Source organism: Microcaecilia unicolor, chromosome 1, assembly GCF_901765095.1.
Source record: "Microcaecilia unicolor chromosome 1, aMicUni1.1, whole genome shotgun sequence".
Lineage (NCBI taxonomy): Eukaryota > Metazoa > Chordata > Amphibia > Gymnophiona > Siphonopidae > Microcaecilia > Microcaecilia unicolor.
Window position 1 is genome coordinate 260,800,983 of NC_044031.1, and position 13,985 is coordinate 260,814,967.

Consider the following 13,985-nt stretch of genomic DNA (forward strand, 5'->3'; position numbering starts at 1 on the left):
TGCTGAAAAACCAGGGCATCTTGGCATTTGAGAAGCGTGCCATCAGATCGATCACCTGAACCCCCCAAAGGGACGTGATCTGGTCGAAAGCTGCTCAAGAGAGTTCCCACTCCCCCGCATCCAGCCGGTTCCGGCTGAGAAAATCTGCTTGTACATTCAGGACTCCCGCGATGTGAGCTGCTGACAACAGCAAGATGCTTCTCCGCCCAAAGGCAGAGGGTAGAGGCTTCCACCACCAACTGAGCACTCCTGGTTCCCCCCTGCCGGTTGACATATGCTACTGCTGTCGCATTGTCGCACAGAACTCGGACCGACTGGTTCCGAACTAATGCCTCAAAGGCTTGAAGCGCTAGGCGAATCACCCGCAACTCCAAGAGATTGGCAACCGTGACTCCATCAGAGTCCAGACGCCCTGTGCCGTCTGGCCGAGACAGTGAGCGCCCCAGACCGACAGGCTGGCATCCGTTGTCACTACCAGCCACTCAGGAGTAGCGAGAGGCATGCCACATTGAAGATTCTCTGGCAGGAGCCACCAGTGCATGGCGAAGTGAGCCTGCGCCGTCCAAGGAACCCGAATCGCATAATCCTCGGACAACGGAGACCAACGGAAACTTTATGATGGCCCCCCACTGGCAATCACATTAGCTGATTTGGGACTCAATCCGTATATCTATGCTGATGATGTTGTAGTATATATACCATTCTATTCTAAAGAATCAGAGATTATTAAATCCGTTGAACACGTCCTGCATGTTATGGGCTCTTGGGCAAACGCTTTTCAACTAAAGCTTAATACAGAAAACACACACTGCCTTGTTCTGTCTTCACAGCACAACTTAATTCATCCAACTTCTATTGTTGTTAACAATCTTATCCTTCCTATCTCTGATCATTTGAAGATTTTGGGTGTTATCTTTGACCATTTTTTAACATTTGAAAGACAAGCAACAGCGCAAACACAGAAGATGTTCATCATGATGTGGAAGCTGAAGCGGGTACGCCACCTCTTCGCAAGGCATCTCTTTAGAAATATGATACAATCATTAGTGCTTTGTCATACAGACTACTGCAATGGTACGTTAGCCTCGCCGCAGTAGTGTCATCCCCCATCTCCCGACGCCAGCTCCCCCTCCTCAAGAGTGTCCTGCAGGGAGTCCACTGAAAAATGAGCCTCATCGGAATCAGACTGGCCAGACAACTCGTCCCTCAGTCCTAAAAACTCTAAACGAGGTCTTTTAGGTAAGCCCTGGGGCAGGTCAGGACGAGGGCCATGCTGGTTCTCCAAAATGGCATCCGCTGAGCTTCCCCCAGCTGCCTTCAATAAAAAAGCTTTGTGCATAAGAAGCACAAACTCTGGGGAGAAGGCCAATGTGGCTGCAGCCCCCAGCGGGGAAGAGCCAGACCCTCCTACTTCTGATGCGCTTGAAACCAAAGAAAGCTGCATTCCCACCACCGCGGTACCATGCGGCTGCAGAGTGGGAGAAAAAATGGCGCTGGCTGAGGTGCGCGCCGCAGGAAGAAACGGCTTTCCCACCACCTGGGACTCTGCTGATTCCGACGCTTCCCCCACCATAGCGCGCTCCGACGGGTCCATCCGCTGCTTGCCTGCGTCCTATATAGGTCTTGTAGAAAATATTTGTGCAGACAGATGCGTTTTTAGTGCCTTGCGAAAGAGAAGGTAGTCACTCAGACTGGTTATGGCTCTGGGAAGTGCATTCCAGTTTTGTGCACTGATGAATGGAAAGCTTGACGCTTGAATAGAGCCATGCTTACATCCTTTCCAACTTGGGTAATGCACGGTGAGATACAATCGTGATGTTGGGTCAGCATTTTTGGCAGGCAAGTCGATCATGGTCAGCATTTAATTTGGTACAACCCATTGATGATTTTGTGTACCATGGTGCAAACCTTGAATACAATTTGCTCCTTGATTGGAAGCCAGTGAAGTTTAGCAAGAAGAGGCTTTGCGCTATCAAACCGGGCTTTATTGAAGATAAGTCTTGCCGCTGTATTTTGGGCAGTCTGTAATTTCCTCAAAACAAAGTCTTTACACCCTGCTGTCCTACGAGCACCGCAGTGCGAGCAGCGCTTCACCGTCCCAACCCAGCGTACCTCCGAATAGCCTGAGAGGAGGAGGATCTGCAGCAACTCAACACACCTGCGCAAGTTCCGAAAAGACGGTCCCGTAGAACTTGCCTCGCAACCTGAGTCCGTTTCCGGAGACCAAGACACAAAGAGCACGACTTGATATTGTGCTCCGGCCCGAGGCACTGGAGGCACCAAGCGTGGGTGTCGGTCTGCAAGATAGGCCGGCCGCACCGACCACACATCTTAAATCCACTCGGGACCTTCGAGGACATCGACGGAAAAATCGCGTCGGCGAAATCAAAGTCGTCGATGGTGGCGGTAAATCACACCTCGAAAAATAAATCGGCCGCGCGGCCACAAGGCCGCAACGCGACGCCCCCGCTAGAAAACGAGGGAAAACAAGCGCGTTCACACTTTTTTTTTTTTTTTTTTTTTTAAGAAAAGAAAAGGCCGGAACGCGCCTAGAAACAAACAAAAAACTAAGAAAATTTGCAAAAACGCGACGGTTTTTCGGGCTGAACAAGAGAGAGCGGCGACGCACGACTCTCTCCAGCGCGGAAAAAACAAGACTGGCGAGAACAGTCGCGCACGGGCGGGAAGACGGCCGCGCATGCGCGGTGGGCGTGCCCTGCGTGCGGACCGCCCGCGAAGCTTCTTCCGGTTGGTGGGGGCTGCCGCGGACGTCACCCAGTCGTGAGAACAAGCAGCCTGCTTGTCCTCGGAGAATCGAGATTATACTGTATACAGTGCCTCTACTTACATGGATAACGGTGCTGAATATATGTATTAATTCAAGCGACAACATTTAAATTGATGTGGGCAACATGAAGGCTCAATATTTACCTAATTTTTCCTTCAGTCCAGATCAAAGAGATCTTTGAGATCTCTTTGCAGAGAAATAATTGCTTTGAATTTGTCTTGCAGTTGACCTGACAAGGACAATTTACCCTAGACAATCATCAGTTTTATCTGCTAACATGCACTTTTATTTAAGGCGTCTAAGTGTACAAATCCATACAAATGAATTCACACCCCTACCTGACCTTGGCCTGTGTTATCACCTTTTTCTTCTTGGTTACCTACTACTCTTTAATCTGTGTGAACATAGACTCCATCATGGTCACCTCACCACACAAACATCCTTAGTGATGAAGAGAGCAATGACAACTCACTGTGTTATCTTTCACCAGCAGAGCACAGCACTGGATCCCAGCCATCAGCATCTTGTGGGGATTCCATGCAACAGAATCGGCCCTATGAAAGGTAGGAAGGGCAAAATAGATTCTTAGAGAAGTACATGAATAAAATCCAGAATTTCCAGGGACAGTCCACACTGTTTAACATATTGTGTTAATTTGTTTTGTGTGAAAGGTATGTTTTCAGTTCTTTCTAGTGGTTACTATGGACAACAAACCAAAACATCTAGCCTCTGTTATGATAGTGCTCCCCTTACCTATGGAGGAGTGGCCTGAGAACCAGAGGAACTGGGTTTGACTCCCACTGCAGCTCCTTGTAATTCTGGGCAACTTACTTAATCCTGATGCAATAGAGAAAGTGACTTGCCCAAGATCATAGGGAGCAGTAATGAAACTTGAACCGGATGTCAAATCTGGTGCTCTAACCACAATGAGCTACTCCTCCACTCCTTTGTACCTGATGCAATGGAGAGTTAAGTGACTTGCCCAAGATCACAAGGAGCAGTGCTAAGACTTGAACTGGGCACTCTGGGAGGTCAAGCCTGGTGCTCTAACCACTGAGCTACTTCCTCCAAGTTACTTACGGGTCCTTTTACAAAGGTGTGCTGAAAAGTGGCTTGAGGTAGTGTAGGCGCGGGTTTTGGGCGTGCACAGAATCATTTTTCAGTACACCTGTAAAAAAGCCCTTTTTTTTCATGAAAATGGACATGCGGCAAAATCAAAATTGCGCACGTCCATTTTGGGTCTCTGACCTTACCGCCAGCCATAGACCTAGTGGTAAAGAATTTGGGCGGTAAGGACCTACACGCATTAGATGCCACTTGGCGCGCATCCACTACGCGCGTCCAAAATAAAAATTATTTTTCAGACGCACGTAGTGGATGTGTGCCAAAATGAAATTACCACAAGAGCCACATGGTAGTCAGGCGGTAAGTCCATTTTGGCACGCATAGGAACCTATGCAGCTTAGTAAAAGGGGCCCTTAGTCCTCCATTGCCCCAGGTACAAGGTAAATACCCACTGGGCTCATTTTCGAAAGAGAAGGATGCCCACCTTTCGACATAAGTCGGAAGATGGACGTCCTTCTCACAGGGTCGTCCAAATCGGTATAATCGAATGCCGATTTTGGACGTCCCCAACTGCTTTCCGTTGCAGGGACGGCCAAAGTTCAAGGGACGTGTCGGAGGCGTAGCGAAGGCGGGACTTGGGCGTGCCTAACATTAGGACGTCCTCGACCCATAATCAAAAGAAACAAGGACGTCCTTGACGAACACTTGAACGACTTTACCTGGTCGTGTTTTTCTTACGACCAAGGCACAAAAAGGTGCCTGAAATGACCAGATGACCACCGGAGAGGATCAGGGATGACCTCCCCTTACTCCCCGAGTGGTCACTAACCCTCTCCCACCCTCAAAAAACATCTTTCAAAATATTGATTGCCAGCCTCTATGCCAGCCTCAGATGTCATACTCAGGTACATGACTGCAGTATGCAGGTCCCTGGAGCAGTTTTAGTGGGTGCAGTGTACTTCAGACAGGCGGACCCAGGCCCATCCCCCCCTACCTGTTACGTTTGTGGAGGAAACAGCGAGCCCTCCAAAACCCACCAGAAACCCACTGTACTCACATCTAGGTGCCCCCTTCACCTGTAAGGGCTATGGTACTGGTGTACAGTTGTGGGTAGTGGGTTTTAGGGGGGGTTGGGGGGCTCAGCACACAAGGTAAGGGAGCTATGTACCTGGGAACAATTTATGAAGTCCACTGAAGTGCCCCCTAGGGTGCCCGGTTGGTGTCCTGGAATGTGAGGGGGACCAGTGCAGTACAAATGCTGGCTCCTCCCATGACCAAAGGGCTTGCATTTGGTCATTTCTGAGATGGATGTCCTTGGTTTCCATTATCGCTGAAAATCAGAAACAGCCAAGTCTAAGGACGACCATCTCTAAGGACGACCACATTTCAGGATTTGGGCATCCCTGGCCATATTATTGAAACGAAAGATGGATGCCCATCTTGTTTCGAAAATACGGGTTTCCCCACCACTGGATGGGGATGTTTTGCGAGGACGTCCTCATTAAAACTTGGACATCCCTTTTGATTATGCCCCTCCATATATAACATGCAAACCACAGAAAAACAATACATCCCATCCCCTTTCCCTTACCTGTGGATGCCATGCAGAAGCTTGCAGTGCTTCTTTGACAATAAAGCAGCACCACCCCAAGATGCCTGTTAAGATCAATAGAATAATCTTATTTGAAAGTACAAATAAGCTACCTGAAACATCATAGTTTACTACATGTCATATATATTTTGTCTGTTCATTGTTTTCTCATTGTTTTGGAGTCAGATGGGATTTATAAAGTATAATGGCATCAATAATATCAGATCAGTATGTCAGATCTGATCATCAATGTTATATGCTCTTTATGAGATACCATAAGCAGAGCTATAAGAAAAGTTTTCAGAGATTCCCTTTAAAAACGTGTAGACATTTGCAACTGCTTTTGAGTGGTTATAATTTCTATGGAGACCAACATGTATAGACGTCAAAATATAATCTATAATGTTAGGGATTTGCAGAAACAAAAATATTTGTTTCATTTTAGGAACTTTCAGACATTTTCAAGGGTTTTTTTTCCCCCCAGTTCATTTTATAGATTTAATATATATATTTTTAAGTGAAGCCCCAGAATTACCTGGGGATGGATAATGGAGGCTGACTGAACCTTTCTTCCACCCATTCACTTGAGCTATGAATTGATGGAGGCTTGGTGATGTCATCAGCCAACAGGGGTTGGGTCCTGGGTTGGGAGAAGGAGCTGTATACCTTTAGTTATTTTACTCCTGAGGTACTTGTGTATTTAGCTCATCTGTGTTTCCTGTGGGCTGGGAATAAATTTTGAGGCCTTGTTTCTTCGGAGACAGGCTGTTTTAGGTATAGGAGCCTCATTTTCTGAGGTGGTGGGAGGTCGAATATGCCTGGGTCAATCACACAAATTGCGAGTTGTTGCTTTAGGACAGGGTGCTGCTGGGGTGTTCCCTTTCTTCAGAGTTGGGGTGGGTTGGCTGCTGTTTTGGCTTTCTTTGTTGTGTGATGTGGCTGTGTAAGTAAAGGCGCCTCAGGGGAGTTTTCAGTGTAGTGTCCATGGCAGTCCTAGTGCCTGTCGTGTGCTGGCTGCAATTTGGTTTGTGGATGCACTGAGGGGTTTAGTGGTATTATTGATACATTATTTGTTGGATAGGCAAAGGGGAGGGTTGGTGCGTGGATGTAGGTTATGTTTAATTTTGTGCAGTGGGGTAATGTTGCAGGGGAATTTCGGTGTATGGGTGTGAGTGTTTCAGGATTTTCAGGTCCATTTTCAATGTATCTGAGAATTTGATAATGTCACCTTTGGATTTGCAAATGGGAAGGAGCAGGGGCAGAACATGGGTGTGGCTCTCAGGTGTGAAATTTGTAGACTACTGTAAATTATGTGCATCTCTGCTGATTTAGGCATCGGCTGCTATGCTAGGTCTACGGCTGGTGTAACTGCAGGCATGTAAATGTTAGGCACACTAGAGTTCTGGGTACGATTCTTGACTTCATTATCTATGGAACCTCAGATAAATAACGTAGTTCAGAAGGTGTATTTTAAACTTAAGTAACTCTGATTACTACGTTCATATTTTTTGCAGGATCATTATTGGGTAATTCTTCAATTATCAATTTAAGCATTATTAGATTTTGGTAACTCTTTATATTTAGGTATAGCGTCAAAGCACATTTCTAAACTTCAGCTAGTTCAAAAATATGCAGCTAGATTAATTTGCCTTAGGTCTAAGTTTGAAAGCGTTTCTCCGCTGTTGGCCAAGTTGCATTGGTTGCCTGTTCAGGCTAAGATTTTTTTTTTTTTAAGTGACTTCATTAGTTTTTAAATCTCTATACTGCATTTGTCCTGGAGATTTATCAGATAAATCTACTGTTTTAAATAATAGTTCCATATCTCATTTACATAATTATTTAGTACTGGCATTTTCATCTGTTAAATCTGTTCAATTTAAAGTTATTTTTATGCGTTCTTTTTGGTTTTCAGTTGTTCACCTTTAGAATAGCCTTCCTATTACAATTCACCTTTAGAAGAATTTTATTTTGCCTTTCAGAAGGCTTTGAAGACTCACTTGTTTTCTTGAATGATGTCTATTGAAGTTCTCATGTAACTCCTTTTTTTTTTAATTTGTTTTTGTTAATTATGTTCAGTTCTTTTAAATTGTGTTACCTCGCCTTGAATCCCTAGCGGAAGAGTTGGTGGGTTATAAGCACCTGATAACATAACATAACATACTAGGTAATGAACCTAGCTGCCCAGGTGCTGTTATACAACAGGATCCTACTGCGTGTCCCTGGGGCACCTAAATAGAGGTGCCCGGTTGTAAAATTACCTTCACACTGCTTTTCTGAAAAACTGAATACCTTATAGAGGGGCCGTTTTACTAAGGCGTGCTGAAAAATGGCCTGAGCTGGTGTAGGCGTGTGTTTTGGAGGTCTACAGGTCCATTTTTCAGCGTGCCTGCAAAAAGGGCCTTTTTTTTGTGTGTTATGCGCAGATGTGGGGGATACACCTATGTCCTGTCCATGTGTATGCCTCGTTTGCATTTATGTCCTATGCCACTTAAGTGCACCATTACTAAATAGAGCTGAGGCGCCCTGCTGACACGTTCGAGGGTAAATGTGCAAGAGATACATAAATGTGACGCCCAGTTACAGAATTGCCCTTTGCACATTTACTGTGAAACAATTACTCCTTCTCTAACCCAGACAAAGATATGAAGGAGGATATAAACCAAAGGAACCGGAGGAAAATTCTGTAAACAAATGGAGCAAAGAAAAACAACTTTTACCCTCAAACTTTGCCAAACATTTACAGGGAATCTGAAGGAAGAAAGTACCTTGCAGAGCAAACAGTTGAGACATTTTAGCCAAAAAAGCCTTACATTTAAGTTGTGTGACCCTAGAAAGGTTAGGAAAAGTCATTACATTTTGACCCCCCAAAACTCTGCTTTTGTAACAAAAATACAAGCAAACAACCCAGGGTTTCTTTAGATGAAACAGTAGATCCAGACACCTCAGAAAAACTAGAGTGATCTGGGCTATTGGTGACACCTCTTCCTAACTCCTGTATTCCCAAGGCTTCCTCAGACCACATAATAGGCTGTAGTAAGAGGTGGCAGAGAGTCTTTAGGTATTTACAAGATCTCACTAAAATACTTCTTAACCATATTCACTGGTGACATATGTGGAGACTTAGGGAAGTTGGAGAACCACAAATTCAAGTTCTCCATGGCTTCCAAATTCTGATGTACCAAAGTTTTAATAAAGTTTAATAAAACCACTTGACCTAACTGCAATTCTCCCAGCTTTGGATCCAAAGCCGCCAATCTTCCTGTTCTTCCAAATACTCTTCCTTGAGCGGTACCTGTGCCTGGAGCAAATGGGGTCCTCTACAACTTTATCAAAATAAAAGAGCAAGGATAGTTCCAGATCTCCATTGGCATCACAAACTTCACCCAAAGCTTTTTCTCAGGTCTAACTCCCTCCCCACCTTGGGCCAGTTTTCACTTCACTCAACTGAACATCACTCATGCCCATCAAATCACAAGATGATACTGATTCACTCACCACCTCAAACTGATTAACTACCTGATAGCCCTGGGAATGACTCCAGCCTTGCTAGGAATGCCCCATCTATGAATTTTTAGAGATAGCAGCTCCAGCATCTGCTGCATCTCCTCACACTTCAAGTGATCCCATGCTTCTGGATCTGGGGAGAGTCTCACAATTCTCAGGGCTCAGCGAGACATCCTCAATGCTAGGAGCAGGCCCTTCTATGCCAAGCTCCACCACCTGAGAAACAGCACAGGAAGCAGGCACAATGAAGCTGATGGTCTGCTGAACCAATGAAAGGAAGGACACACCTTCAAATGTCCCTGCAAAAGCCTTTCCGGCAGAACCAGACAGCACAAGCATAGAGCTTTCTGTGTTGGCCCTAGTGCCGTCCTAGTCCCTGGAATGTCCAAATACAACAGAGGACACCTTGATGGATGAAATGCTTGTGAATGAATTAACTTACATCCACATGAAACCAGAGGCCATGGTGTTCACAGATATCTGCTAATTTATCCAGGGGATCAAATGCTCCCAGTACAGTTGTGCCAGCTGTTGCACAGACAAGAAATGGTGCCGCTCCCTGTAAAATGATCAGAAGTAAAGGCAAATAATTTGTATTATTTAAATCTACACATAGGTACAACATAAATTCATGAAAGCAGTATTAAGCAGAAACTGAAAATAAAGTAGAACTAAGCAGCTCTATGTTTCACTTGTACACCTCCAATTTACTCAAATTCAGGGCTTAGAAAAGCTTGCATGAGAAAATTACTTGCTGACTTTGAAAAGCAAAAGTAATTGCATCCTATATTATAAAAATGTACTTTATATTTACATTGAATTTACATAGAATGGAAATAACTTTAATGAAGCTTTTTCTGCATATGAACAAATGCATAAAAAGTAGGTGCACAGTAAGAGTGCACTTCCTGTTTTGTAGTCTGGGTATAGACATTCCAGGAGGCTTGTGTAACCCTGGCCTCATCACACAGTTCCAGGCATCCGCTAGATCTTCAGGTCAGCTCCTGAAACCAGGGTCACAGCAAAAGTTTTAGTTTATTACTAAGCTGGACGCGGGCTGAGGCCAGACTTATTCTAGTAGGCCGTAGGGAAGTGACTCCCAAACTTGGTCCCGGTGGCACCCCAGCCAGTCAGGTTTTCAGGATACCCACAATGAATATTCATGAGAGAGATTTGCATGCACTGCCTCCACTGCATGCAAATCTATCTCATGAATATTCATTGCAGATATACTGAAAACCTGACTAGCTGGGGTACCTCCAAGACCAGGTTTGGGAACCGTTGCCATGGGGTTTTAAGCCACATTTTTACTCTTTACTTTTTTCTTTGTTAGTCCTGGAGCAAATGGGACTGTTACATATGAACTTCATTCTTCCACAACATCACTTTGTATCTGTTCATACCAGAATTGGCGATCGCCTTTACAGTACTATGTAAGCCACATTGAACCTGCAAATAGGTGGAAAAATGTGGGATACAAATGTAACAAATACATAAATAAGCTTCACTCACAGTCATAAAAATACGCCAGTCCAGATTTTATAAACTACACAAGAACTTTACTTGAACTCTGCAACAGGCAGTTAATCCAAACTTCATATACTCTGGAAGCAAACCGTTCACTCCCAGACAAGCAGTTCAAATTGTATCCACAACGGTTTATAACCAAAAAAAAAAAAAATGGGATTCAAGACTCTTGGGACCCTGTTTACTAAGTTGCACTAGAGGTGCGCTAGCGTTTTTAGCATGTGCTAAGCATTAGCACACTTTAACCATGTAGATGCCCAGAATATTACTATGGGCATCTATACGGTTAACGTGCGCTAATTTTTAGCATGTCCTAAAAACGCTAGCACACCTTAGAAAACAGGGCCCTTGGTGTAATTTAACAATCATAAGTACATAAGTACTGCCATACTGGGAAAGACCAAAGGTCCATCAAGCCCAGAATCCTGTTTCCAACAGTGACCAATCCAGATCACAAATACCTGGCAGGATCCCAAAAAAGTACAAAACATTTTATACTGCTTATCCCAGAAATAGTGGATTTTCCCCAAGTCCATTTAATAACGGTCTATGGACTTTTCTTTTAGGAAGCCATTCAAACCTTTTTTAAACTCCGCTAAGCTAACCGCCTCTACCACATTCTCTGGCAACGAATTCCAGAGTTTAATTACACGTTGAGTGAAGAAAAATTTTCTCCAATTCGTTTTAAATTTACTACATTGTACCTTCATCGCATGCCCCCTAGTCCTAGTATTTTTGGAAAGCGTGAACAGACGCTCCACATCTACCTGTTCAACTCCACTCATTATTTTATAGACCTCTATCATATCTCCCCTCAGTCGCCTTTTCTCCAAGCTGAAGAGCCCTAGCCGCTTTAGCCTTTCCTCATAGGGAAGTTGTCCCACCCCTTTATCATTTTCGTCGTCCTTCTCTGCACCTTTTCTAAATCCACTACATCTTTTTTGAGACACGGCGACCAGAATTGAACACAATATTCAAGGTGCGGTCGCACCATGGAGCGATACAAAGGCATTATAACATCCTCATTTTTGTTTTCCATTCCTTTCCTAATAATACCTAACATTCTATTTGCTTTCTTAGCCGCAGCAGCACACTGAGCAGGTTTCAACATATCATCAACGATGACACCTAGATCCCTTTCTTGGTCCGTGACTCCTAACGTGGAACCTTGCATGACGTAGCTATAATTTGGGTTCCTCTTTCCCACATGCATCACTTTGCACTTGCTCACATTAAACGTCATCAGCCATTTAGACGCCCAGTCTCCCAGTCTCATAAGGTCCTCTTGTAATTTTTCACAATCCTCCCGCGATTTAACGACTTTGAATAACTTTGTGTAAATCCTAAAGTATGTACATATTTACAGCTCCTCCAGTCCAACACCCGTCCCTTTGGGTAGAATAATCCAAGACTGCACTTTTGCAACAAGCGTCTCTACTTAGGACCAGGCCTCCCTGTCTGTTCTCTCTCTCTCAAAGGTACACCTCTTGGGGCTGCTACCTTTGGAGTCAAACAGACTTTTCCCTGTTCCTGCTCCAGGGCTAGATCCACTCTTTTTCCACCTGGAGCACTCCTCACACTCCCCACAGTTAATATTTTTACTGGCAGAAATCTCCACTTAGTTCAGCTTTAGGTTATTGAATCTATCCAAGACACCCCTTCTCCACATATGTCCTGGCAGGGGTAGAGGCAATCAAAGACCATTTGTTCTACACAACACCAATGTTTATTAACTCCAAACTCCACCCTTACTATCATTTAACAAACAGAAAAATTTCCCTCAGCACAGTCCCCTTGGGGCTGGGCTTCTCACTTTCTTAGCTCACTCTCCCCCCCCCCCCCCCCCAGTAACTCTGAAAGAAGGTCTCTCATCAGGTCTAGTAATCTCCAATATAATGGGGGGTTGTTTTGTAATTTGGACAGAGCTCTGGAGGAGTTGTGATGTATGCACATATGTTATAAAATACTGAGTACATACATACATACATACATAGAGTGCTTGTGCACATTTACTCCTTGGAAATCTGTGCTTATATTTTTAAAATTATTATTTATAATTTTCAAATTACAAAAAACAAGTTTAACCACTTGCTTAAGAAAAATTTGTTAACTGTAAAACACAACTGTAAATTTTCCTAACTGTTAATTGTAAGCCATATTGAACCGAAACCTGTTTTGGGATGATAGTGGGATATAGGAATGAATGAATAAATAAATAAATAAGGCCATTAACAAGATATTAATCCCACCCATACAATTTTAACTTTGCTTGATTAGGGGGTCTTTTACTAAGCCGCAGTAGTGTTTTTAGCTCATGGTAGAAATCAGCTGGCAGTAAATGCTGAGATGCCCATAGGAATATAATGGGTGTCTCAGCATTTACTGCCAACTGATTTCTACTGCAAGCTAAAAATGCTACCGCGGCTTAGTAAAAGACTCCTTTAGGACATTCTGCTCGTGATGTTCTTCAGATCCAAGAAGGATCTTAATTGCTCTGGTTTAAAAAATGTATACTTTGTTGCTATAAACTTTACCAGACATTTACAAGGATAGGATAGTAAAAGGAGGCCTTCAAAGATGATAGTTCTTGACGTAAAGTCAAAAAGGCCTTCCTATGATCCTGAGTCTTGTTTGGTTATCTATATATATAAAAGGCAAGACCAACGTTCTATGAAGCCTCCAGCCGGAAGTGTGAAGCGCCAGAGATATCCGGTTTCCCCATGAGTGAAGGAAAACAGCACAGCACGAAATCTCACACAGTGAAGGACTCAGAGGGGGGAGGGGAGAGAGATGCCCTCACTCTCTCTGTAACAAAAACACAGAACAGCAGGAAACTTAACACTGAAGGACTGGACTGGGAGGGGGGAGGGGGAGGGAGAGAGGGCAGGGACACACACTCCCACATGCACACTCTGAAGAAAACCTTGCTAGCCCCCCGTTTCATTTGCATCAGAAACGGGGCTTTTTTACTAGTGTCTGGATAAATCCAGAATTTTTTTCCACGGAAAGGAGTCTGAGAATTTCTAAAACATAGTTTCAAAACAGCATTCAGATCCTGCTCGAACACAAAAGATGCAATGTCATCCGTTCAGTTTTCATTCAGAGTTGGCTCTAATAATGCTGACACATTCAAATTTTCAAAAGGAACCTCTTGTGCTATTTGTGCCTCTTGCACCAATGCCTCATTTGGACCTCCCACAGGTTTAACAGGAATATTTAAAAAATTTTCACAGGAGGTATATTATCTGAGGAAAATCTCAAAATTTCCCCTAGGTACTTTCTGAAGTAATCTACTGGAGAAATCCCAGGGGCTATGGGAAAATTCAAGAAGCGCAGATTTAACTTCCTATTAAAATTTTCTATTTCCCTATGAATCAAATTCTTATCCATAATCAAAGATTTATCAGCAGTTTTAAGAATGAAAATCTGCTCAGAAAACTCCTTCCTGGTATCTCCAATTCTAAGTTCTTACTCAAAGTTCTTACTCAAAATATTAATTTTACTCACTAA

At 43.9% G+C, this 13,985-nt stretch overlaps 1 protein-coding gene across 4 annotated transcripts in view; it reads right to left on the reverse strand.

Moving 5' to 3' along the window:
- GADL1 (glutamate decarboxylase like 1) overlaps positions 1–13,985 on the reverse strand; it is a 260,588-nt gene that overhangs the window by 136,462 nt on the left and 110,141 nt on the right. For all 4 annotated transcript variants that reach the window (XM_030205926.1, XM_030205918.1, XM_030205934.1 and 1 more), the window contains exons 9-11: positions 9,391–9,507; positions 5,445–5,509; positions 3,261–3,342 (exon numbers count right to left, since the gene is read on the reverse strand). In XM_030205926.1, coding sequence (XP_030061786.1) covers positions 3,261–3,342; positions 5,445–5,509; positions 9,391–9,507 — 264 coding nt within the window. The remainder of the gene's footprint in view (positions 1–3,260; positions 3,343–5,444; positions 5,510–9,390; positions 9,508–13,985) is intronic.